The 25,296-nt window shown below is 41.4% G+C and overlaps 1 protein-coding gene across 2 annotated transcripts; it reads left to right on the forward strand.

Moving 5' to 3' along the window:
• Positions 1–13: 13 nt before the first annotated feature.
• On the forward strand, positions 14–20,966 carry LOC308300117 (ER degradation-enhancing alpha-mannosidase-like protein 3). 2 transcript variants are annotated; one of them, XM_080743900.1, is made up of 20 exons: positions 14–127; positions 1,109–1,154; positions 3,470–3,570; positions 3,802–3,841; positions 4,295–4,407; positions 4,768–4,921; positions 5,423–5,557; positions 5,747–5,852; positions 6,151–6,248; positions 6,532–6,657; positions 6,995–7,078; positions 12,568–12,651; positions 13,592–13,716; positions 13,864–14,029; positions 14,727–14,884; positions 15,011–15,116; positions 15,405–15,575; positions 15,994–16,159; positions 17,026–17,217; positions 17,423–20,966. In XM_080743900.1, the coding sequence occupies exons 2-20, from the start codon at positions 1,125–1,127 to the stop codon at positions 17,707–17,709; spliced, it is 2,442 nt and encodes an 813-aa protein (XP_080600026.1). In that variant the 5' UTR covers positions 14–127; positions 1,109–1,124; the 3' UTR covers positions 17,710–20,966. The 2 variants fall into 2 exon arrangements, with proteins under 2 accessions (XP_080600026.1, XP_080600025.1); XM_080743899.1 differs by having other exon boundaries at positions 20–891.
• The last annotated feature ends 4,330 nt before the right edge of the window (positions 20,967–25,296 follow it).

The raw sequence follows: 25,296 nt of genomic DNA on the forward strand, positions 1-25,296 counted from the left end.
TACAGTACGAGACGTGTAGTAGGAGGAGGTTCTCCGGCTGCTGCTGACATTTACCTACGTGTCAGTCACTTTTACATACTTGTAATAACGGTGGTGGTGATCCAGCGTACATAACAACAGGACACTGGTGAGGTGGAGAGGATGATGTCGCTGCAGCTCACATGGGCTTTTCTTTTCTCACTATGCTAAGTTAGCCGAGCTAACTCCAGTGGAAGTGGAGCAGTCCTCCCTGTTTCTCTTTGTTGATTAGCATTTAGCTAGCCAAATCGCCAACTCCCTATATCTGTGCCACTTGGCCTGGTGTAGAAAAGAAGTTCCTGTTCGCCCGGATTCACTCATGACTTTGGAACAGTACGAATTTGAAACGACTCGTTCCAGGAAGCGTTTGGTTAATTTCTACATAAGTAAACCTGGGAGGGAGCTGACTTGGAGTTGGATACTTGCATATTTTGTTTACACATAGGCTACTAGTGCTCACCTGATGTGTGAGATGAGGTGGCCTTAAATAAAAAACACATTGGTTACATTGTAGAACAACTGCATTCATTGGCAGAGGTACGGAAATGTCTCTGTCCTGCTGTGTGCTTATGCCGTTTTCAACATTGGACTCTGGAGCTGAGCCAAAATGAGGAGGACCCGGTTTGCAAAGGAGCAAAAGCCTTGTTTGTTGGAGTGTTTGATTGTTGCGTGAGCGAGGGACAGAGGATTTTGTGCGGAGCTTAACCTGTTGGAAGATTAAATGGGTGGCATAGGAAAGCATCTTGGCTGGGACCTGTCCCCTCCCCGTGGCATCGCAATGATGATGAAAACGCTGCTCCTCTCAAGCCTTCTTGGCTGGGTGTCCTGTCAAGAGAGTTCAAGCATGTCACCAGAGGAGAAGAGTGCTATCAGGTGAAATTATGTGGCTGTGTGTGTACATAAATACTGTGTGTGTGTGTGTGTGTGTGTGTGTGTGTGTGTGTGTGTGTGTGTGTGTGTGTGTGTGTGTGTGTGTGTACACACACAGTGTATAATACAGAGTATATTAGAGAGAGTGAATGTGAGAACATGGCATGCACCATTTTCTTTCTTTAACATTTCTGTTATGTTATGTTTTTTTCTGTTGTAGGGACCAAATAGTTGAGATGTTTGACCATGCCTACGGCAGTTACATGGTAAGTGACATACAGTAACTCCAATACTGTTTGGTTCAATAATCACAAGTCATTGCCTTTCATGATGTCATGTCTGAAAACTGCTGGATTTGAGGTTAGTTCACTGAGTGAGACAGTGACTTACATTTAAAGTAACATTATTGAGTACTTTGAAACAAGACCAGCTGGGAATATATGGGTGTGAGAAGTCAATAAGATGTGCAGTACCCTTCCTGGTTAACTTCCTCATATCTGACATTGAGCATAGATAGAGCATAACCCCACACTTTCCCAATGGAATACTTGCTCAGTGGAAATCTGTAGAACATTGCATTTATACAGAACAACTTCCAGGTGTTAATATTTGTAACAGTACAAACATGAACGTCTCACACAACACTTCCTCATGCATATATGTGACAGGAACTCACTTAGCTGGAATTCACTGCCAGGCCAGTGTGTTCGAGATGTACGTAGGCTGGCAGCAATTATCCAGAGCCTTTGAGCCCAAGGGCCCTATTTTCTGCCTGGCGCCAAGCTGCACGAAGCACCGTCTATTCACATGTTCAATACCAAATGATCATGCGCCTATTTATCGTTGATGGGTGTGTTGCTCCTACACTAAAAAGTGTAGTCTGGTGCCAAAAACAAGGCCCTGAAAGTGGACACAATGGCGATGAGCCTGGGGACAATTCAATTCACATGTAGTGCACAGATTTGCAAATATAACAATGCATTTCTGCGTTGGTGGCACTGGCAAGGACAAACTCCCCCAAAACTCGGGCAGAACAAGGCTTGAGGGTGGGAAGGGGGGGGGGGGGGATAGAGAGACGGATAGGGAGAGAGGTAGACATACAAGCAATAGCAACAACAATAGTAAAAACTATGCTGAGCCTGACAGCAATGAAAATTATAGCAAGTAGAACAATAGTATATAATATAATGGTATAATATTGTATCAGTCCAGTCGTATTCCTCCTTGTGGACTTCTGGCTGGCGGCTGCTGACACCCTTGATCCGTGGCTGGGGGCTGCAATCACAGTCCATGTAAGCCTGCAACACGGGAGGCACAGAACCTCTGGGAAAGGGGTCAGCTCACTGACACAATGGTGTCAACTGTCAAGAGAACAATCTCACTCTCATTGTCAAGAAGACCAGTGATAATATGATCGTTGACTAAAGGACGGAGAGAAGAGAGCACGCTCCCGTCTACATCGACAGTGTCGCAGTGGAGAGGGCCAGTGACTTCAAGGTCCATGGCAGAGCATCGTCACGAGCTGCATCACTGCCTGGTATGAAAACGACACCATCCTCAGAGCGCTACAGAAGGTGGTGTGGATGTCCCAGTGCAGTGGCGTAGGTGAGCTTCCTTCCCTCCAGGAGGACATTATGCCATGCTGCACGTGGATCATCAACCCCAGCCACAATCTATTCATCCTGCTGCTATCAGGCAGGCAACACTGTCGTATCAAAAGCTGAACGAACAGGCTGTCAGGCTGCTGAACAGGCACTGAGCCATGTTTCCTTGGCAATGTTGGCAACACAGGCTGTCACACTGGTACTATCACTTAATGACCGTGAATGCACTTCATTGTCATTACACTTTGTCACTTTATGTATGTATGACTGAATATACGCCATCCCCACACACATTTCATACATATTTGATATCTGCTGCTAAATGATCTTACTTGCATAAGAGACTGAGGTACTCTGCCTTATTTATTGTCTCCACCAGGCCGAAAGGCATGTTTTGCACCCTGTCCGTGTTTGTGTGTTTTGCGTGTGTCCTTCCGTCTGTGGACGGCTAATCTCTGGCACCATTGACACGATGGCAGTGAAACTGTACGCACACTCCCTGGGTGCCAGAGTAGAACCTCTGCCCCAAATTTCACATGGAACTGTTACAGCGCAACCAGAAGGCCGATTTGTGCAAAATACATTCTTGGACAGTACTCCTAGAGATATTGTCCAAAAATCACACAGATCGGTATTCGGTACACAGAATAGTCATTAAATGAATCGAGTCTTTCAGATTTTTCATATTTCATCCTGATTGGCTAAGATTGGAATCTAAAGTTTGCAGGAATGGCCTGTTTTGAAAATGCTGCAAATCATGAACGCAGCATCCGATTGCGATTGAAACTATAACAGGCCGAGTCATGTCTTGACATATAACTGCACCGATCTGTGTACAACTTTGTATGCACAGTGCACACTCCCTAGAGGCCAAGTAAAAAACCTTTGTCCTGAATTCACAATGAATATAGGTGAAGTTTCCCTTTTTAAAGAAGTGGTTCTTACCAGACTGCTGCTGTCCTTTGACTGTGTTCCAGAAATATGCATACCCAGCGGATGAGCTTATGCCTCTGAGCTGCAGGGGGAGGGTGCGTGGCCTAGAACCCAACAGAGGAGACATCGATGACTCCTTGGGGAAGTGAGTACACACCTAGAGCTAGAAAACTGGTTCTCAACCAGGCGGGGCCCTACATGATTTCTTTTTATACCATAAAATGCACATAATAAATAGCATAATGCTCATCACTTGTTATCTGACCCTAAACGGAATTATTATTAATTTTGTAATATGTTTGCCGTAAATTTGTAGTTTTGTTACTTCGTTTAATCCCGTCCCTCCCTAACCTATGACCTTCTCTCCATCTCCTAGGTTCTCCCTCACGCTGATTGACACCCTTGATACCTTGGTGGTGAGTGCTGGCTCTGACCCTGTTTTGCATGGCTAGGAGTGGATTTTGTACAAGGCCTCCTTGTAAATTACATTTATTTAAATTTGTAAATTATCATCCAGCCATGTTCCACAATATACACACCATGTTTTGTAATGTCCTCGCTCTAAAACCTCTGATTTCCATTAGAAACATGCCACTGTAGAATAGGTAATAACATAAATGAAGGAGGCAGCCGTTCTAGAACATAGCCACTAGCCTAGAACATTGTTGCACACGCATGCTTCTTCTAAGAGCTTTGTGTGTGTGTGTGTGTGTGTGTGTGTGTGTGTGTGTGTGTGTGTGTGTGTGTGTGTGTGTGTGTGTGTGTGTGTGTGTGTGTGTGTGTGTGTGTGTGTGTGTGTGTGTGTGTGTGTGTGTGTGTGTGTGTGTGCGCGTGTGCGTGCGTGTGCGTGTGCGTTTGCGCGTGTGTAGGTCTTAAACAAACTTGATGAATTTGAGGATGCTGTGAGGAAAACTGTGAGAGATGTGCGTCTGGACAATGATGTTGTGGTGTCCGTGTTTGAGACCAACATCAGAGTCTTGGGGTATGTAGCCTTTAAAAAAAACATGATACTTTTTTTGTAAGATGGTTCTGAAATAAAAATGTAATCAACACTAGCACCTTAAAAAAAAAGTTTGTCATATTCTATTGGAAATTGCATTTGCTGCCATTGTGTATTTTGAATTGAAAGTTTTATATAAATGCTTTTAATCTTGGTCTTTGTAAGAATCACATTATAATAATACATGTTCCTCTTTCCAAGTATAATTTAGTGTATGTAGGTAGGGTTACGTGTCCAGAGTGGAATCATGTTGATCACTTCTGTACATAATTATTAGATTCACCTCTTATATTTTTATATATTTTATATTTTAATGACCCTCTATCCTTGATAATTCCCCAGAGGGCTTTTGGGGGCACATGTAATGGCTGAACTGCTGCGTCGGCGTGGTGAGAGGATGCAGTGGTATGAAGATGAGCTGCTACACATGGCCAAAGACCTGGGCCATAGATTACTACCTGCCTTCAATACCACAAGTGGGCTTCCTTATCCCAGGGTATTCCTTTTTTTTTTATCAGTTGTGTGTACTGTGCACTGGGGCATTCAGAACTACTGGATTTTAGTAGGCCTAGTCATCAGCTACTCCCAAAAGGTAGTAAACTAGCCTACGGTATTAATTGTGTGAGAAATGTTTTCTTTACCCAGTAACTGATCAATTCTCATAAAAAATTTAAAAATAGAACCAGAGTTGGCTAATGTAGGCGGGACAAACCTGGGGGTAGGTGACATACAATAATAGCTTAGACACACATGTCATTCTGCCACTTTCTCTGGCTTCCCATCATAACTGCATCAATTTTGAATTGTTTGTCATATTTCAACCCAGTGGAAATATATTGAATCAAAGGAAGCCAAAATTGCCATGAATGCCACTTATTGGGGACTTAAATGGACATTTGTATTTCATAATTGATCATTGTTGATTCAGTCATTATTCCTAATTGTGGTTTTTATATACACTGAGCTGTTGTCTGTTTTTTTATCTTTGAATCATCAGGTGAATCTGCGCTACGGGGTTCTAAACCCTCTCTCACGTACAGGCACTGAGTCAGACACCTGTACAGCCTGTGCGGGGACCATGATCCTGGAATTTGCTGCTCTCAGCAGACTGTCTGGGGAAGCTGTGTTTGAGGTACGCAGCTGAGGATGCTTTCTGTAACTCCTTTCTCTCTCTTGCTACTGTCTCTAAACCAAGGGTTCCCAAACATTTTCAGCTCGAGGCCCACAAGATAAATTTGGTGCTTCTGGACCAAAGTGTCAACATTTATTAACTATTAAATCCCGATGAGTGTTGACTCATTGATGCCTGTGTATTTTACAGGAACATGCGAGGAAGGCCCTGGATGTACTGTGGGAGAAGAGACAGAGAGGAAGTGACCTGGTGGGAACAGTAATCAACATCCACAATGGAGATTGGGTGCGCCGGGGTGAGAGAGACACACACACACACACACACACACACACACACACACACACACACACACACACACACACACACACACAAAATAAACCCTGGTAACCCCAGGGATCTTAGCAGTTCACCAGGAATGTGGCTAACTGTCTGACCTATGGAAGCTGTTATCCTCTTTTACCAGGTCCCAAATAAAAAACATACGTGGTGACCGCAGGACTGAAATCACTCACTCACGCAAATGTGCAGCTGAGAGAGTAGTTTGGAGTTATTTATTGCATTGCGTTATTTATTTTCATTGTCTCTCTTTGCAGACAGTGGAGTGGGTGCTGGTATTGACTCCTATTATGAGTACCTGATGAAGGCCTACATTCTGCTCGGAGACAATGTGTACCTGGAGAGGTTCAACACTGTAAGTCACATTGATTAAAATGATATATTGTACATTTAAAGAAATTGGTAACTGCATTGTGATGTGCTGAGATGAAACTGTCATGATCCTACAAAAGATCTTTATTCAGACATTTAATTATTGTGCACACTGCCAGTAGGCAGTAGGCCACAGAAATGCCTCCATTATTCTAATATATAAGTGCCTGACATCACTTGCCGACCCGGATCCACGTTGAACTAGCTCCATCGACACTTAGCTCATGAATTCAAAGCTCTAATCATCTGCTGTTTGTGTGCCACAGCACTACAGTGCCATTATGAAGTATATCAGCCAGCCGCCCCTCCTGCTTAATGTACACATGCACAACCCAACTGTGAGCGTGCGTAGCTGGATGGATTCCCTCCTTGCCTTCTTTCCAGGCTTGCAGGTCAGTATTTCTATTAAAAGGCTGGTTTGTTTTTTTGTCTCTAGAAGTCAACTAGTGCAAGATGAATCAAAAGATTGTAAACAAAACTAAGCATGACCGTTGTGTGTAGTTTTTGGGGGTAAACCTCGACAAAATAATTTCTGTGTGGGAAATATAAAATCAGAATTGCAATGATAATAAATATGTATTTATTATCCTTTATTTTTTTAACTTAGTGGACGAAATGGGCTTCCATATTTAAAGTTACCAAATATTTAGTTTGTTTGCAAAATGGGAAAGTACTTTTAAATGTGTTATAATATTGTTTCATTGACTTTGTTGTTAACATTATGCACAGGTTTTAAGGGGGGACCTGAAGCCAGCCATTGAGACCCATGAGATGCTCTATCAGGTTACTAAACAGCACAAGTTTCTCCCAGAGGTAAGTGTTATCATATTTACGATTTAACCACTCAAACCCTATACTTCCCGGGTTCTATCCTAGGCTCCCAATTATTTTCCCTCTACACCAAATCTCTTTGCAGGAAATCTACAAGCCCACAATGCTTTGAACTTATAGATTGTCTATTTCACGGTTAATTTTGCTGCTTATTAGGGTAATAATAATAATAATAAATATAGCTGCAAGCAGCGATAAAGTGGCCAAGGCAAAAGCATCAAGGGAAAGCAAAGAAGACATCAAAGAGAAACTAGAAGCAGTGTTCTTCCGAACAGGTCAGGTGTTTTTTTTGGCCTACTGGTGACATGTGAGAAGGGTGGCATCTGTTCCTTGGCCTAGTGGGAATGTGTGTGCAAAATCTCACACACATAGCAGGCTGCGTTTGAGACAATTTGTTCAAAAAGGAGCAATCCTGCAAACCTTGGAATTCAATTTTAGCCAATTAGATAGAATATGATATCGGACACATCCGTCATGATCACATCACTGTAGAGATACTGTGTACTGATTTGTGTGATTTTCGGATAAAATTTGAAGGAGTAATATCGAAGAATGTGTTTTACATACTGTAAGTCTGCCTTCTGGTTGCGCTATAAATGGCAGATGTGAAAAATGCAGGGCACAGGTTTTTCCTTGGCCTCTGGGAAGTGTGCATACAAAGTTTTACACTAATCGGTGGTTATAGGTAAAAGCACTGTAATGTTTGATACTGATCACAACATAAGCTCTTATTGTGAAGTTGGAGATACACGTTATGAGACACCTTATTGTGACAAGCACTAGACCGGATGTCAGTTGATCGCCGGTACTCCTACAGAGAGAGTGAATAAAACAAGAGCTCCCGCGTTAAGCTGAAAGTTATATCTTGTACCTGTGTCTATTATTATATAGTTGGCTATAGTACACGTTGTATATAGACCATCACAACAAGCACAAATTGGCCTCTACACAACATGTATGCAAAAGACTGTAGGATTTGGGAACCACTTTGTCACGGGGCAGCCCGTGCCCTATAGACATATGCAATCTGCTTAAAGACATTGCACACACGCACGCACGCACACACACACACGTGTAGCCCTATGTATGGTGGATCCCTGTATGTGTGCTTCTTCCACAGAGCCTATGGGTGTCGGCCAATGGAGCCTGATGATTAGGTGCATTGGGAGCACCTGGCCAGTGCTCCCTGGCTCCCCATAAAAGACTGAGTGGAAAGCCAGTCTCTCTCTCCCTCCCCAGACGACAGCACCCTTTGTTTGTTCAGTTCCTTTGAGTTTACACTCTTTACAACACCCCACATCATACTTACCACACATACATGCATTGCTGACACTACTGATTACTGACTTACACACCTCATACTCTTGTAAATATGAGTTAACCCTTTTAGTTAATAAATTATTATTATTTATACCCCTACCATGTGTCCTCCTCAATTAGTCATTGCCTACGGGCCAGGTCGTGACAGTGCAAGTCAAACAGAACAGGGCTGTACCACTCCACTTAAATAGGGGTGGAGGTTGCCAATACTGTGGAGGAGGGGGGGTGTTAGACAAAGACATTGAGCAAAGTTTTTCTAACAGCTCTGTACATGAATTCCAAGCCTGAATATGTAGTGTAAAACACTTTCACATTTATTGAAAGGGTAATGTATTCAGAGAGAGAGACTGTAAGCTGCTATATCAGCCATTTCAAGGTAATTGGTTTCCAGGTTAGTGGTAGGATCCACTCCTTTAAAGGGAGGCTGCAAACCAGGGCAACTCTGTTATGCTCAGCAGAGCGAGATGAACAAATCTCAGTGAGAGTTGCAAGGGCCCCATAGCCTAGTGCAGTGTTTGTTATTTTTGCCTTTTTCTTGAGTTTTGCCTTTTGTTCCCGTTCCCGAGTTCTCTATTTTTAGATTGTTGGCTAAGTTTATTTTTGAATTTTGGGTTTCACTGTACAAAACTGCATGGTGGGGGCTGGATAAATAAAAATCTTAACGAGACACAAATTGCTTATTATAAGCAGACATGGCAACCCAGGTACATTCAGAGCCCAGAACGCCAACTACTGACACTTCAATGCAAGGACAACAGGAAATCAAATGATGTTTTTCAGGACAGATTTTTCAGCCTCCGCCTCTTTCAGGATATGAACAGGATAACAGGGGCGGTGCCAGGAATAACATGAATATATAGAGATAAATACTGAATAAAAGTACAAAGGTATTGGCATCAACTTGACATTTTTTGAAAATAGCAGATCTACAAGCTCACAATGCAATGCAATGCACGAGCATTTACTGGAGTAGCCTAGAAGTAAGACTATACAAGTGAAGTATAAAATACCTCAAAATTATACTAAGGATAGTATTTGAGTAAATGTACTCAGTTACTTTTACACCACTGGCATTGTAGACCCAGATGCTTGTGAAACATGATAAAGAAATAGTCATGCAATAGTATGAATTTCAGTTTATTTACACAAAGAATTTGCAATTGCAAAATATTATAGCAGCATTATTTTCTGTAAGTGGCTAGCAGAGTCAGACTTAACTAAATTTAAATTGTTTTTATTGAAAAACGTTGAGGGGAAGGCGGCTGGGGGTTAAAACTTGGAACTTTAGGGGCTCACATGGGGCTGCTGTCCTGTGGGCAGAGCAGACTATGGATTCCAATTGGGGGGTGTTGGAACCCAGCCAGCCTAGGTGGGGGAGGGAGAGAGAAATGAGGTGAGCTTCAGAATAATTACAGTGAGCCACAAGGTAGAGAAGAGGTGTTCAATCTGCCCGTTCCACACAGTTCAGAATAATGAACCCACTTACACTGCCTTTCTTTGGCTTCAATGAAGCAATCTGGGAGCTGGTACTGATTGTCAGCTGATTGTCAGATGGGCTTCAGGTGTGAGGCTGAGCTTCCCCTGCATGGTTTGAAACAATAAATGAATAAATGAATGCACTCAAACATCATTACTTTATAAAGAAACTCAAAGTCATTACTTCAAAATCAAATCAAACTAGGAATGAGTGTCACTGCGGCTGCTTTTTCCTACCCATAACCATAGGTCAGACAGGATTGTGTCAGTCTTTCTGCAGGCTCGCCATCTTTCAGATTCAGTTCTAGGCAATAAACCTGGCCCGGATCAAAGAAAAAGGCCAAATGAATAGAAAAACAACAAATTCAAATAATCTGCTGCACTACAGGCTTGAAACAAAATAATTCCATTAATCTGCCCAACTAGGCATTGGCATTAAACTCAAAATACATCAATTCAATAATCAACGTTGCAGCTAACATACAAGCATTACATTCCAAAAGAAATCGTTTAACATTTAGATCCCAAAACCAAAAACAACATAACATTTCAGAGCACATGGTCAGCTTACCAAGTCACATTGTTCCTCCATCACACACAGCTAGTGTATCGAGTGGATCGGGTAGGTATGGTCAGGTGAGGTAAATCTAAAAGCCAAATTATAGTATGGGTAAGTATAATGAATTAAACTGTTAGAAATTGGAATAGTTGTTAGAATAATGAACAGTGTACAGACCTGCAGCTGCTGCATAATGTAGCAGTGAGTAGCAGCAACCACCAGCACCATGCGGCTTCCAAACAATCTGAGAGGGGGGAAGTGGCCTCAACTCAACCACTATTTATACCCTTGCTTAAGAAGGTTGCCATGTTTGGTCGGGTTGCCATGTTCAGTTGCAGTACCAGGGTTTTCACGGCAAAATGTTGTAAAATGCTGTAAAATGAGGTAAGGCTTGAACAGGGGACTTCTGGAATGATAGACAAAGGCCTTACCAGGTGAGCTATGCACAGCTCTGCACAGTGAGAAAATATTACTTTAAATGTTTGTTTTAGAAGCAGAAGAATAATTTGCATAAAACTTGCAATGTTGATTGAATTATTAAAAAAGCATGTTTCAATTTAAAAAAAATCCGATCTGAAAGATCTTTAGATATTGGTCCAAAGTTCATGTAAAAAAAGTTCCGTGCACGTGACGCGAAAGTTCCGGAATAAAAGCGGGTTTAAGTGTTTTACAAACTGCTCAAAATGGCGGAAAATCTAAGGGCGGAGCTTACTTAACAAAGACACAGATGTCTTCCGCTTGAGTCAAGGCACGCGTGTAAGCAAGTTGCATGTCTTCAAACGAAACGAGGCATGACTTATGACCCTTTAAAGTTTGAGTTTTCAAACGCTTCGTATAGCGCCCCCCTTTGGCCAATTGGAGTAAGATTGCTTTCAGTGATATTTGGACTAACCCTCTACATATTTGCCAAATGCCATGAACGTGTCACTTTGCATGTATGATTTAGAGGCAGAAGAATAATTTGCATAAAACTGCAATATTGAGTGAATTATTAAAAAATAATGTTTCGCTTTAAAAGAAATCTGCCGAGACAGATCTGACCGTATTGCTCCAAAGTTCATGTAAAAAAAAGTTTTGCGCACGTTACGCGAACATCCCAGGAGGAGATAGATTTTGACTGTTTTTCATATAATTCAAAATTGTGGGAGAAGTAAAGGTCAGAGGTCAAAAGTCAGAGCGTAAAAGTTGTTCGGCATGAGGAGACGCATAAGTGTATACAGGTTTCATTGCTGTAGCTGAAACAGGGCATGAGCTACACCAGTTCAAAGTTGGCATTCTTCAAAGGCTTCCTACAGCGCCACCCTTTGGCCGATTGTTGCGAGCTTCGCGTTTTAGCCGTTTGGCATAGTCCTCTGCCATACTGCCGAGTTTCGTAAAAAGCGACTGCACGGTCTAGCCGCTAGAGAAAAAGTGGCGGAAGAATAATAGTAATGATGAAGTCCAATATCAATGAGTGGCCTTTTGCCACTTCGTGGCCTTGGCCACTAATAATAATAATAATAATAATAATAAAGCTTTATTTGTATAGCACCTTTCATGACATGAAATGCAGCTCAAAGTGCTTTACAGAGCAGAAAATGAAGCACAGTTACTTAACAGAAAAAATAAAATACACATGAATACAATAAAGCAGAACAATAAAACATAAAACATTGAAGAACAATTTCAGAACAGTGTGGACGTCAATAGCATCAAAGAGATAAAAAAATAATTCAGCTAAAAGCAAGAGTAAAGAAATAGGTCTTGAGCTGTGCTTTAAAGCTATCCACAGAGGCTGCCTGTCTTAGGTGTAGTGGGAGTTTATTCCAAACTGTCGGTCCGTAGAAGCAGAAAGCTGCTTCACCATATTTTTTATATTTCATTTTAGGCACATCGAGTAGGTCAGCACTAGAAGACCTGAGTGGGCGGTTTGGAACGTATCTATGCAGGCAGTCATAGAGGTACGAAGGTGCCAGACCATTTAGAGCTTTATAAACAAGTAAAATAATTTTAAAATCAATCCTAAAAACAACCGGGAGCCAGTGTAGCGACGCTAAGACTGGAGTAATATGTTCTCTCATCTTAGCTTTAATGAAATTCCTCTTCTGAAATCTGTTATTCCTTTCTCTTCCTGCAGGCTTTCACCACAGAATTTCGAGTTCATTGGGGCCAACACCCACTGAGGCCAGAATTTGCAGAAAGCACGTACTACCTCTACAAGGTGTGTGTGTGTGTGTGTGTGTGTGTGTGTGTGTGTGTGTGTGTGTGTGTGTGTGTGTGTGTGTGTGTGTGTGTGTGTGTGTGTGTGTGTGTGTGTGTGCCTGCGCGAAGGTGGTATTAACTCAATTAGCGCCGATCCCGAGAATACTCGTGAAAAATACTCGAGTAGCACATGCTGCCGATCCCGAGTATACTCATGAAAAGTACTCTATTACTGTAACGGCAGTACTCTATTACCTGTTGGTGCGCGGAAGGTCCTGACACGATCGCCCTCGCCGATTCATCATCATCACGGATCCACGAGCACAAAATAGTAATCCCATAACATTGAGGCAGACGGGGAATCTCATCTTTAATGTCCATTATCTCAAAACAACACTTTCAAAGGGAGGATGGCAGTAGATTCTCGCTTATATAACACATGTTGAAAAGCACCGATCCGCCATTACACAACAGTATGTTGATGACGAGCGATTCCGGTGAAGGACGTGATGACGTCAAACCGGAAGTGTTTACGCTATGGACTTCTGGCCTTCAAAATAAGACAACGGTCGTGGATGCAGCCTGCGGGAGGCACGCTGGACATTTTAATCCGTTAATTTCAGGAGCACTAAATGAGTTAATATATGAATTAGGTGCGTAGATGTACGTTTGTGTGCATGATTGACAGGCTGTAGTTTCAGTTCATGTTAATCGAGCTCCCCTGATCACTTGAGGGATACTGGAAGAGGAAAGTGTTATGAAAGCTAGAGCATTATGAAATTGTAACAAATTACAATATTTGACCACAGTAACCAGCAATGTGAAGTCTTGTAGCCAGCAATGTGAAGTCTGTAAGGACAGTAGATGACTTGTTGGTGCATACATACAGTATATCTCTTTATAGTATTGAGAAATGCCTTCATAGAGGAGTGGTCTTAATCATGTGTTGATCTCTTTAGGCCACAGGGGACCCTTACTATCTCAGGGTAGGACAATCTATTGTGGAGAAGCTGAATGCCTATGCCAGGGTGCCTTGTGGGTTTGCTGCTGTGCAAGATGTCCGCACTGGGACTCATGAAGACAGGTTGGGAGTGCAGACCAAATATTACTGAGCACATATTCATTGTACATTTTTTTATTTCCCACATTCCATTAGGATGGTGGTTTGAATCTATTATTGATAAACTGCTTCTGAAATAATTAATGTGTATTTGCATGCATGTTTGTCTAGGATGGACTCCTTTTTCCTGGCAGAGATGTTTAAGTACCTGTACCTGATGTTCTCTGAGAAGAGCCAACTGCCCTTTGACATTGATGACTTCATCTTCACCACAGAGGCCCACCTTCTGCCTGTTTCTCTGTCCACCACGCAGCCTCCTTGGCAGGGCAACAACACTGTGAGGACCGTGCTCAATCACTCACATAGACCATATGAGATACATCTCAGACTTATGAGCTTGTAGATTTACTATTTTTGTTGAACGGTGAAATGTAAAACAATCGCGCCTAGCTGCCTACAGTATGTCAGTATGTCGTTACCATAGCAACCAATGCAGATAGGTCGTCAATGTCTCATTACAAACATTTTACAGTGTGTTTGTAGACAGTCAGTTCCAAAAATCAGATTTGAGAAAGAAATCTGATTTGCCTGCTGTCTGAAAGCCATAGACACTACACACACACACACACACACACACACACACACACACACACACACACACACACACACACACACACACACACCATTATTGCTGCTGCAATGTCTGAAGAGCCATAACAAAAAATATATGTTTTTAAATCTTATCTACCTCTACACAAGATGCAACAATACTAACAAAACCTTGAACCCTGAACCTAGACTGCTCGGTACAATGAGCAAACACAATCTTGCTGTCAACGTATTAACTAAACACTTAATTGTCATTGCATTACATTTTGCATCTTTAAGGCCCATGCACAGTGATTAGAATATTTGCATTTACTCTGAGTGGTAATGAATGAGAACTAACCAGTTTGTAGCTACCAGAGTCAATTTACTTTCTTCACACTGTCTTGCCAAGTTCCTTCTTGAATGTTTACCGTCTTGTGCTCCAGGAGGCTGCCACCTTAACCCAAGAGGAGGACCTATTCACCTACTCCTGCCCCAGCACCCAGACTTTATTTCCCAACAACCCTTCCTTTGCCAAGACCATACGAGACAGCTACAAATACCTTACTGGGGTGGGACGGGCCTTCCATTCCTTGCCTGTCAGGTGTGTTTGTCCACTCACAAGGGAACTGTGAGATTTACTACAAGAGTGAATGGATTGTTAGAAATTGTAGATGTATTTATTTCTTTAACCCCTATTTGTGTGTACATCTGTGTGTTTGTTCTACAGGGAAATTGAACTACCACTCCATGATACTGGTATGGAGCCAGTGGAGTTCCTGAAAAGCATGGGTATCTCACTCACCCCACTGCATGAAGCTGCATCTGGAGAAAGCGTAAGTCTGTTGGTACTTTAGGTACCTCGTACACACAAACACTTTAAAGGTTTATCTTGTACCTGCTCTACATTTCCATACCTACAGTATGGCTTGCTGGGATGATTTTTGTTAGCATGTACCAGGGGTCTCCATATATGGGTAACTGGTCCGATATACATGACTGGCCAGATGGCCAAGAATTGGCACCCTTTAGGGCAAGGTCGCATGTCGCCCTGAGGTGTCTTACTAGTGTTTGACTTATTGATTTATTGATCATTATAACAAGTCCCATGTTGACTGTTTTAGGAGCACAAAGGAGTATACAGAGTGAAACTGGTAGCAGAGGTGAGCCAGGCACCAGAGGAAGAGGTTTTGCCACATATCGTTCAGCTCATATCACCCCCATTTCTGGGTAGGACAGTCCTCACCGCTGGACCTGCAAAGTTTGGGATGGACCTTACCAAAAAGGAGCACGGGGTGAGCTACTCATTTCACACTGGGTGTGATGCTTTTAATAGGTTTAAAGTTGTTTTTTCCCCGTTTTTCGCAGCTGCTTTCACTCTCTCTCAGCTAAGGGGTCCTTGGTCTGATTTTGGATTTCGAAAACGCAATGACAAAACGCACCAACGTGCAACCACCTTTACTGTACTATACCCCGAATGAGCCCTTGATCAGGAACCTTTTTTACGGAAACATTATCTGTGATTTGTTTGTATGATTTGTGAATAGATAATGATATTTTGTGACTCCGTTATGGTCCTTGTAATGTGCCCACCAGAGATTATTATGTTTTCATTCAAATGTTTTTATATGACATTTAACATCTTCTTTTCAACATGCTAGTGTGAACACTGCTGATTTCTCCTCTAACACAAATCGTGCATTTGTCCCCCAGGTAAAGGGGAGCATAGTTAAGGCTTCTCCCTACACGGCATGTGGACCAATAAATAATGCGGCTGAGCTGAAAGGTCATATAGCCCTGGCGCTGCGTGGAGACTGTATGTTCGCTGGCAAGGCTCGCAAGCTGCAGGAGGCCGGAGCCATAGGGGTTATTTTCATTGGTAAGTATTACTGCAGGATCTGGAAGCACATCCACTCTGAAAATGGTCAGATAAATACTTTGGAGCAGGGGTTCTCAAACCTTTTTAGACATTTAATGTGACTCGGTTCTACAGATAAATATTGTGAAAATAGACGATCTACATGCTCACAACGCCTCGCACTGCGAAGCGTTGTGAGCATGTAGATCGTCTATTTTCACAATTTTTGCCTCTTGCTTACTTAATATTTGAGAGTTTGGTATTAAAACGGTCTTGAAAGTCCTTAAATTGTCACTTTATAAATGGGCAGATACCCTTTATACACTTATGTGTGTTTGTTTGTTTACTGTTGAGTGAGAAAAGAAAATGACATTAAGCTAATCATCTGGGGACCCCACAAAATAATTTGGGGACCCCACTTGGAGTCCGACCCCAAGTTTGAGAACCACTGCTTTGGAGCATCTACTTTACGGCTTTACAGCAGGGTTTATAGTTTTTGGACTATTAATAATATCACCTGGACAAACATTCTGTCTTTCTCTTGGTGTCTACACTAGGGCACAATACATGGACACAAAACAGAGTTATATCAACCATTACAGATAAAATAATGTCTGTCATGATCGTGATGTTCTTTTGCCAGAAGTGATTGCGATCATGCAGTCTGCTCTCTCACTTAGATGTGCTCCCCTCGCTCCATCTTTTTCCCTCTCAGTGTAAGCTGTCAAAACCTTTACGGTTCACACTGGGCAAATGCTAGCGGCAGCTTCCTCTATGAGAATATCAATATTTGTGTGTGTGCATGTAGTCATTAGTTTTATTCAGCAGAATTTGAGAAAGTTAAGTGGCGTTTGAAACCCCCTGCCCCCACCTATTATTTGTCCCAGACCACCGTGAGGGGAGTAACAGCGAGGAAACGCCACTGTTCCAGATGGTGGGAGATGGCGACTCCACTGTGGACATCAATCTGCCACTGGTCTTCCTATTCAGCCGCGAGGGTGCCGTGCTCACAGCAGCCCTGGAGGAGCACCATAATGTAGATGTACTGTTGTTGCCAAAGGAGAGGCAGCTGGGACACGGTGAGGGCTTTGATTGAAGAATGTATTAGAAGTTTGCAATAGAGAGGGCCAGGAGATCCGTCCACATTACAAAACAAATGTATTTACAATTGTATCTGAACTGGTGCTGTGTTTGATGTGCATTCTGTGTATGACGTGTGCAACACTTATAGTTGATTTTCTTTTTATCCTCCTCATAATAATAATAATTTCCTTTGCCATCCAGAGAAGCCTCTTGGAATGAACATCAAGTTCCGTTTGGCAGAGGAAGGGGAACTTGATGAGGGGCTGGCTAGAGGACCCACTCTGGAGTTTGTCCTGGAGAAGGGAGAGGTGCTGCTTGAGGAGGAGGAGGAGGAAGAACTCGGAGGAAAGGCGCAGCCAGAGAAACCGTACTGCACAGCAGTGTCAGACGATGGCAGCACTGAGCCATGCTCAGAAGCCGAACAGATTTCCCCTTCAGACTCTTCTCAAAACCTCGACATCAACAGTGGACCAGATACAGATGTTTGATCAAAGCCGATCCCAGAGCAGCCAAATTCCTGTGATACTCGTGTAGTGACAATGTGGCAGCAGCTTCCTAACACTGATCTGTGGTTAGTATCCCAAACAGCACGTGCCTCCGAGCCCTCACTGCCATGGACAGAGCCGTGACTGCCATATCTGCATGTCACTAGCTAGTAATGGAGAGGGGGGCCGTGTGGGGTTGCCACTCTTCTCAACCAACTCTGTAATTGTTAACGCTTCGAGATGGCTGTTTAAGTAGGCTGGCAGTGATGTCCAAACTTTCTTCTGTGTGGTATAGGTCTCTCTTGGATTTCTTTTTTTAATCTGATGAGACTAACCTGGGTAGGTACAAATAGAGAATGAAGTGTGGGTTGAGGTGATATGAAAGTGTTGTCTAAAGCCCAGCCTGTAGAGTTGCAAGTGTAGGCACATCATCTTATTTTTATTATGTGCTGATTATGACGTTTTGAGAGAATTCTCCTTTTCAGCGTTCTTGATGAACACTTAAAGGCAAGGCACGAGAAATGTACTTTTAGTTTTTGCATTTTTTGAAATGCAGTTGTTGTCTATACGTTATTGCACCTTCAGAGTTCTGACTGTTAGAGCTGTATAGAAATGAATTGGCGGACAAGAGGGTTATTTACCTAGCACAGTGGTCTCTCAGTTTAGCAATGTGTGTGGTAATTTCCTCCATTTCAACTAGTTCAATGTTATGGTGATGAGGAATGAGCTATGACCTGGCCGGTTGTCTGCCTTGGTTATAATCTATAACTTCCTCAGTAATATAATGTTTTTAGATGAAGGTTATAATGAGGCCAATTATGAAAACCAGTTTTATTTGTTTTTTACTGGTTGGCTACTTCAGGGAATTTCAAGAGTGAAAGTGACTTGAACTTTGTGCTGAAGTGTGTTTGGGTGCGTGCGTCTGCGTCTATTTTCTATGTGTGTCTGTCTGATTACTGTAACGGTTGCCCTACCTACACCATGACTGACCCTAGCCTAGTAAACGACCAACTTCCGCTATCCAGGAGAAACAAATGAAATGGTTTCCGGAAGAGGGCGGGTACGAGGCTAGACTGACCCTTACAACACATCACTACTGTCAGATGAAAACTCTTCAAAGAGTATCAACTTTTCAGGATATTGACATCCAGTAATTCCTGATAAAAATGTCTGGGCATCAAAATGGGTTCTGTGGGCCTTAGGTGTTGACATGCTATTGAAGTGTCAAGATGTAAGGCCTACTACAATGGGAGCGTAAAAACGACGATGCCAGTTTTTTGGGGGGGTCCGATGCTAAGCCAGAATTTGGGGAGACCTAGATCACCTAAGTTTTCTTGAAATCAGTTTGAAAATATGTAGGTTTTATTAAACTTACTGTTTGAGAACATTTAACTTATGAGCAAACAACTAAATATAAAATATACACATGAACTAAAACTTTATTTTATTTAACCACTTGATCCCTATTCAAAAAGTTTGAAAATAGCAGCTCCACAAGCTCTCTGCGTTTTGATGCAACGTGTTGTGTGCTTGTAGATCTATTTTTTTAAAGCTTTTTTTAAAAGGTAAATCTGGTCACATCGGCTGCATAACGTCCGTTACCGATGTCGTCACAGAAGGTAAATAATGGTCGATGAATCGCCCGAAGCGATATCTGTCTGGCTCTAGTTTCTGCCCACCAGTTGGCACTGGATGCATCGTGACTAGGCTTAAGCCTAATTCCTACTTTATCGCACTTTTCAATGATAAATGTGACCCATAAACAGCACGTTCTTTAATGAGTGAAACCATCGTGCAAGTGCAGTGAAGCATACATTGGGGTTTAGTTTGATATTCAGTCAGGTTGGTCTCTAGTCCCAAAATGCTATGCACTTTGGAACACAGGCACTTTCCTCTAAGGATTATTCTTAAGGATGGCTACACAGCCTGTCTGTTTATGTATGCGTACCAATAGACATATCATCTGTGGTTTTATGTTGATTGCAGAATATTAATTATGAATATGTTTTTTTTTTCTTCGTCGGATCACCATGAGATGTTTTTGTTTTTTTTTAGCCCTAATCAAATTGATCAAATATTAAAACCCTCAAATGTTGATTCCAAAATACAGTAGAATTCATTATGAGTTACATATTTTTTAGAAATTATAATGAGATTGGTATCCATGCAATTCAATCTGCCAAAGTTCTGAACCGGACTGGCCATTATTATTGTAATATGAAATTCTTGCATTATCTCGGGACCAGTCCTGTTGGATCTTTTGTCAAGTGCTGATGATATGAATTGTGTGTCGATCCCGCCCCAACTCTCCCGTTGTCTCTTTCTCTCTTCACAAAATTTAGATCATGACCATTACATGGGCATTATTCTGTTCAACAACTGTATGTACAAATTCTGAAAGATGTTTAACTTTTATATGCAGTATCAATTCATTTTGTAATTTCCTTTGTTCACACTAACTTTAATTGTTTCGCATGGACCTTTTTGTGGTATATAAATGAGGGATATATGATTCAACTACATTGGAAAGTGAGCTGATGTTTCTGTATAAATGGGTCGTTACGGTGCCAGAGTATGATTATGATTATTTTTCGTGCAATGGACCCTTTGTTGATGCTGCTGAAGTTCATGTATTGACTTAACCACTTAAAGCCCATGTGGTCGAGCAGAGTCCCTCAGGGCTCCATGCTAGTGTATTTTTAGTTTTCTGTGGGGAAATCCTTTGCTGAAAATAGGTTGTGTTGTGAGCTTGTTGATATCCTTTTTTCAGCAAACGCTTTCCCCACAATACGGATGCTGGCGTTTAAGTGGTTATTCCAACATGACGGTCTTTAACTTGCAAATATACAAGGCATTGTCAACCTGTATACCTCAGGACTGTGTACATGGCCTTTTAAGACCATTACTTACTCTTTACTCAAAGGAAAGGGCCAGGCGCTAGAAATAAATAATTTTTAGGTGTTCTGTTAAATTATTTTCATTATCTGCCATTTGGAAAGGATAAGCCTAATGTATGCTTTTTCATAATGGTGTTGCTTGCCATAAATAACAGATTTACAAGCGGAAAAATATGACGCCGTCATGTGAAAAAGCATAAATTAGCCTTTACTATTGACGAGAGAAGGTGAAGCTCAAAAAGTGCCAAAGGGACGCATGACATGTTTTTATTTCGTATTTCATATTTTTCTGTACTCTATATGAGAAGTATTTATTTATGGACTGTGAGCTAAGGCAATCTCCTCAATAAATTTACACTCTTAAATTTCCCTTCATTGTCTGTTACTGTATCTTAACTGGTCCCTGATAGTTTAGTCACAGATAACTGCCATAGTTACCTGCTTACCCCTATAACAGGGGTGCCCAAAAGGTAGATTGTGATCTACCAGTAGATCACAAAGGCTGTGCAGGTAGACCATATAACATGCCCCTAATATAAAGGGAAACAATTATAAACAAAAATCACAAAACCCCTCATTTTGGCATCTGTCACTTGAATTAAGGTGACTTGACTTGCCTGTCCGCTCCCTTCACTGCTTCTAAAGTAGGCAAACCCCCACTTGGGTTTCAAGTCCGTAGCATTACAAAGAACCCAAAAACCTGTCACTTCCATTTCCCATTTCACGTGCGTTTGTATCACTTCCATTTCATATTTCAAGTGCCTTTGTATCACTTCCATTTCCCATTTCAAGCGTGTTTGTATCACTTCCATTGTCTTATATGTAACGCCAGTGCCGCTACTATTCCAAAGCCCCCCATCTACATTTTTATGGGGTGGGTAGATCATGTCGAGCTGGTCAGCTAGCTCTCCAGTCAAAAAAGTGTGGGCACCCCTGCCCTATAATAAAGTACATCTAAATGTATTTTTATTGATCATATACATACAGGCACCTGTCTTTGTACCATTCTACCCATTATTTTACTGGTAGCCTAGGTCAAGGGTTCCCAAACTATTTTGGCTCAGGTCACCCCGATAAATATTATTTTCATCCATTATATTCATCATTTTCACTCCCAACACCTTATATTTATGCCATATTTTGGCAATTATGTTGCGAGGAAAACGTTGAGATAATAACCATGTTGATTAGAACTGACTGAAAATAACTTTGTACTTAAGTTTAAAATTATACTAAATAAGTGTCCAAATGAACTCCAAATATTATCAAATTATCTCGCGGCACCCCTGGACTGGCACCCCTGGACTACCATCATCAGGGCACCCCAATTAGGTGCCCTGTCACCCACTTTGAAAACCCCTGGCCTAGGTACCCACCTCCGTTTACTTGTTCAATAATATTTAAGAACAAAATGTAGGAAAGAAATCATTTCCTCGCGACATAAAAAATGGTCCGGGACCCACAAACGGGTCCTGACCCACTGTTTGGGAAACGATGTTCTAATTCAGTGACAGTGGTTCCCAAACGTTTATCCCGTGATGACCCAAAGAAGAAATTAGACATTCGCCCAGGACACAAACTACTGAAATTAGCAGATCTACAAGCTCACAACACAACACTGCGCTGTGAGCTTGTAGATCGGCTATTTTCACAACTTCTTAGACATTTGTTTTCGAATTTATGGAATTTCTTTGTTTTTTCTTTGATTTCTCCATGAAATTACAACAAAAGTAAATTGAATTTTGTTTTTAATTCATGGAAAGAAAATGCTTTTTTTCCTTGCTTTTTAAATATATGGGTGGGTGACGTGACGTAACGTTTTCGCTGTCCTCGGTGTCAAACATGTATAAATAAAAAATATATTTGTCAAAAACCTTCTGAATATTGTGCAGGACATTAAGCTTTATGTGAACTTACTCAAGATTAAAACATTTCATTCCTCATTTCTTCAGAATCTTCAACCAAACATGGCAAAACTCATATGGTGTGACTGTCCTGACCTTGTTTCTCAAAGTGGGAACTTGAATAAAACTAAGAAAAAGAATTGCTAAAAATCATTTGAAAATGAATTTAGGCTAAAAAAAAATGTCTATTTTGAGCCTATATCTTTTCAAAGTCAAAGCATAATGTTTTCAGTCATTTCTGATCAAAAACATTTTGTCCCCCAACCCAAAATCATTTGGTGTGACACTAGTTTGGAAAAATTAAACAGGCAATTATTTGGACACCTATTGGCTAGAGAGGTCCTTCTTCTGTAAGGCTATTCAGCACTCCCAGCACAACTGCAAGACAGGTGTCTGAGGTGAGTTATGATTTTAACATTTTCATGAAATGCCATCTTGTTGAAACGTTGACAAACTCACCATTCTGGATGTCTTTTGGTGTGACACCTTTTCTTTAAAAAAAGCTTAAGTTATTTGAAGTTTTGGTCATATTTCCATGTAGATCTAGGCTGCTTTGTTATAGCTAGCATGCTGTTAGCATGCTAATGTGTACATAGTAGCCTCAAGGTAAACCTAAATGGAGAAAACAGTAATATGGTGTGACACTTAATCATATGGTGTGACATGTCTGCTTGTCACACCATATGACTTGACTGTCACACCATATGATTTATACTGTATTTAACTACAGATATAACAACAAATAACAAAGTTCCATGTTTCTTTTGTACATTTAAACATTTGTTTTAAACATTTTTACATAAAATGTAATTTAGCTTCATTCAGTGATACTTCAAATTCATCAGACAGAGCAGAAACCCCTTCACAGAAACCTTAACATATTGTTTCAATCTAAACAATATTTTCTCTTTGTCTTAAACTATACATTCCATTTTCTTTTGTCAGCTGGAAAATGACAAGTGCTGAGAGAACGAGAAAGTACAGGGAGAAACTAAACAATGACCCAGCAAGGAGAGAGGAGCCAAAGGGGCGAGACTGCATTTTCTACGAAGAGCAGGAGGTTGTCTGTGGCATAGCAGAACCTCAACAAGGCAGCCGGTTTTCTACCCTCACCAAATACGACTGGCTGATGTACAATACAGTCTAAATGTATAATCTAATCTGATCTAATACTTTTGTACTTTGACTCACTGGACTGGACAGTGGACAGTGTTAAGGTAGGACCCGAGACAAAACTAGCGAAAATAGCTGATCTACAAGCTCTCAACACGTTGTGCTGCGAGAGCTTGTAGATCAGCTATTTTCAGAGTTGCGCAACCCAGCACTCTTTAGCTAGTGGAGATGTGGTGTAATGTCATGATTCCTAATTACATTTGTTCAACACAAAATGCTGTGTTCAAGTTCAGGAGACTTCGGAAAAAAGCAATTTACCTGAATGCTGAGTTCTGTTTCCACTAATTGGTGTTAATAAAATGTTGCCTTCAATGCCTTGGCTCCAAGTGTGGCTATGCGCCTTATTGTCCCTTTAGGATCCTTCTGCCGTGGGCCGGCAGAAGACTTAGGTGTGCGTAGCATTCCTGTGCACATCCTCATCATCCATCTACTACTACAATTCTTTCTTATCCCATGTTAAAGCCCTACAATAATATCCTGTTCAGAAATATTAAGGCCATGTTATCCTGGGTAATTGTTTAATCAATCAGTAAAGTTCAGTACTCACTAATAGGTAGGTTAAAACACAGTTTGCTTTGACACATGAAGATATGATCATACGGTGTGACACTAAATCATTTGGTGTGACATTCCAAATAGTGAGAAATCATACCTTTATTAATGATTAAACCAAAAAAATGTTTATGGATTACATAGAGAATATTATCAGGAAGAGTCACAAATATTTGTGTAATTTTAGAGAAAGTTTTGACAGAATACATTTAAAATATGTTGTAAGATCATGAACATGGGCCTCACACAGAGTGTCGATTATGAAAAAAATATACAGATATAATTAATTTTCAAAAAACTATAGTGGATCACTGGTTAGTTATGATAAAGGACTTTGATAAAGTGAGTAACTTAAGAAGGATGTACTCCATTTTCATTTTATGAACAATTATTTTCATGTCACACCATATGACGATTTTAGGCACAAGTACAACAAACTGCTGAATAAAGTCTGATTCCAATAAAATATCTAAAAACAAAATGTATTTCCATAAGGTTGAGAGTGAGTAGAACAAAAGTAAATAACTTTTATGCCTTCAATTTAAAGTTTTTTTAAAAACACATTTTTTGGGGCGTCACGTCACTGACCCATATATTTTGAATAATATTTTTCTTTTTAAATGTAAGAAAAAAGAAAATTAAGGGACCCATAAAAATGTGTCCAAGGCCCACAAATGGGTCCAGACCCACTGTTTGGTGCACAGTGTTCTAATCTTTTAGCAAAGCTGCTGGTTTCCACTTGTCCCACGGCCCCGCCCCCTCGTTAGAGCAGCAGCAGCCAGAGGCGTCAATTGGGTATGGCAAGCTATGGCAGCTGCCATACCTTGGTTACAGGGGGGAAATAATAAAACGTACTGTAATCGTGCCTGTTGCTAAGGTGTGGCAACATGACTGGTGTCTTGCACGCACGCGAGGGCGCGCGTGCAAGACACCAGTCATGTTGCCATACCTTAGATTTTTTTCTGAACTGACGCCGCTGGCAGCAGCTCCACTAGTCTACTAGTAGTACCACACTGTCACTGTCGACTGGAGGATTAGTGCGCGCAGAGCAGAGTGACTGCGCT

This window comes from Nannobrachium achirus (assembly GCF_963921795.1).
Source record: "Nannobrachium achirus genome assembly, chromosome: 15".
NCBI lineage: Eukaryota > Metazoa > Chordata > Actinopteri > Myctophiformes > Myctophidae > Nannobrachium > Nannobrachium achirus.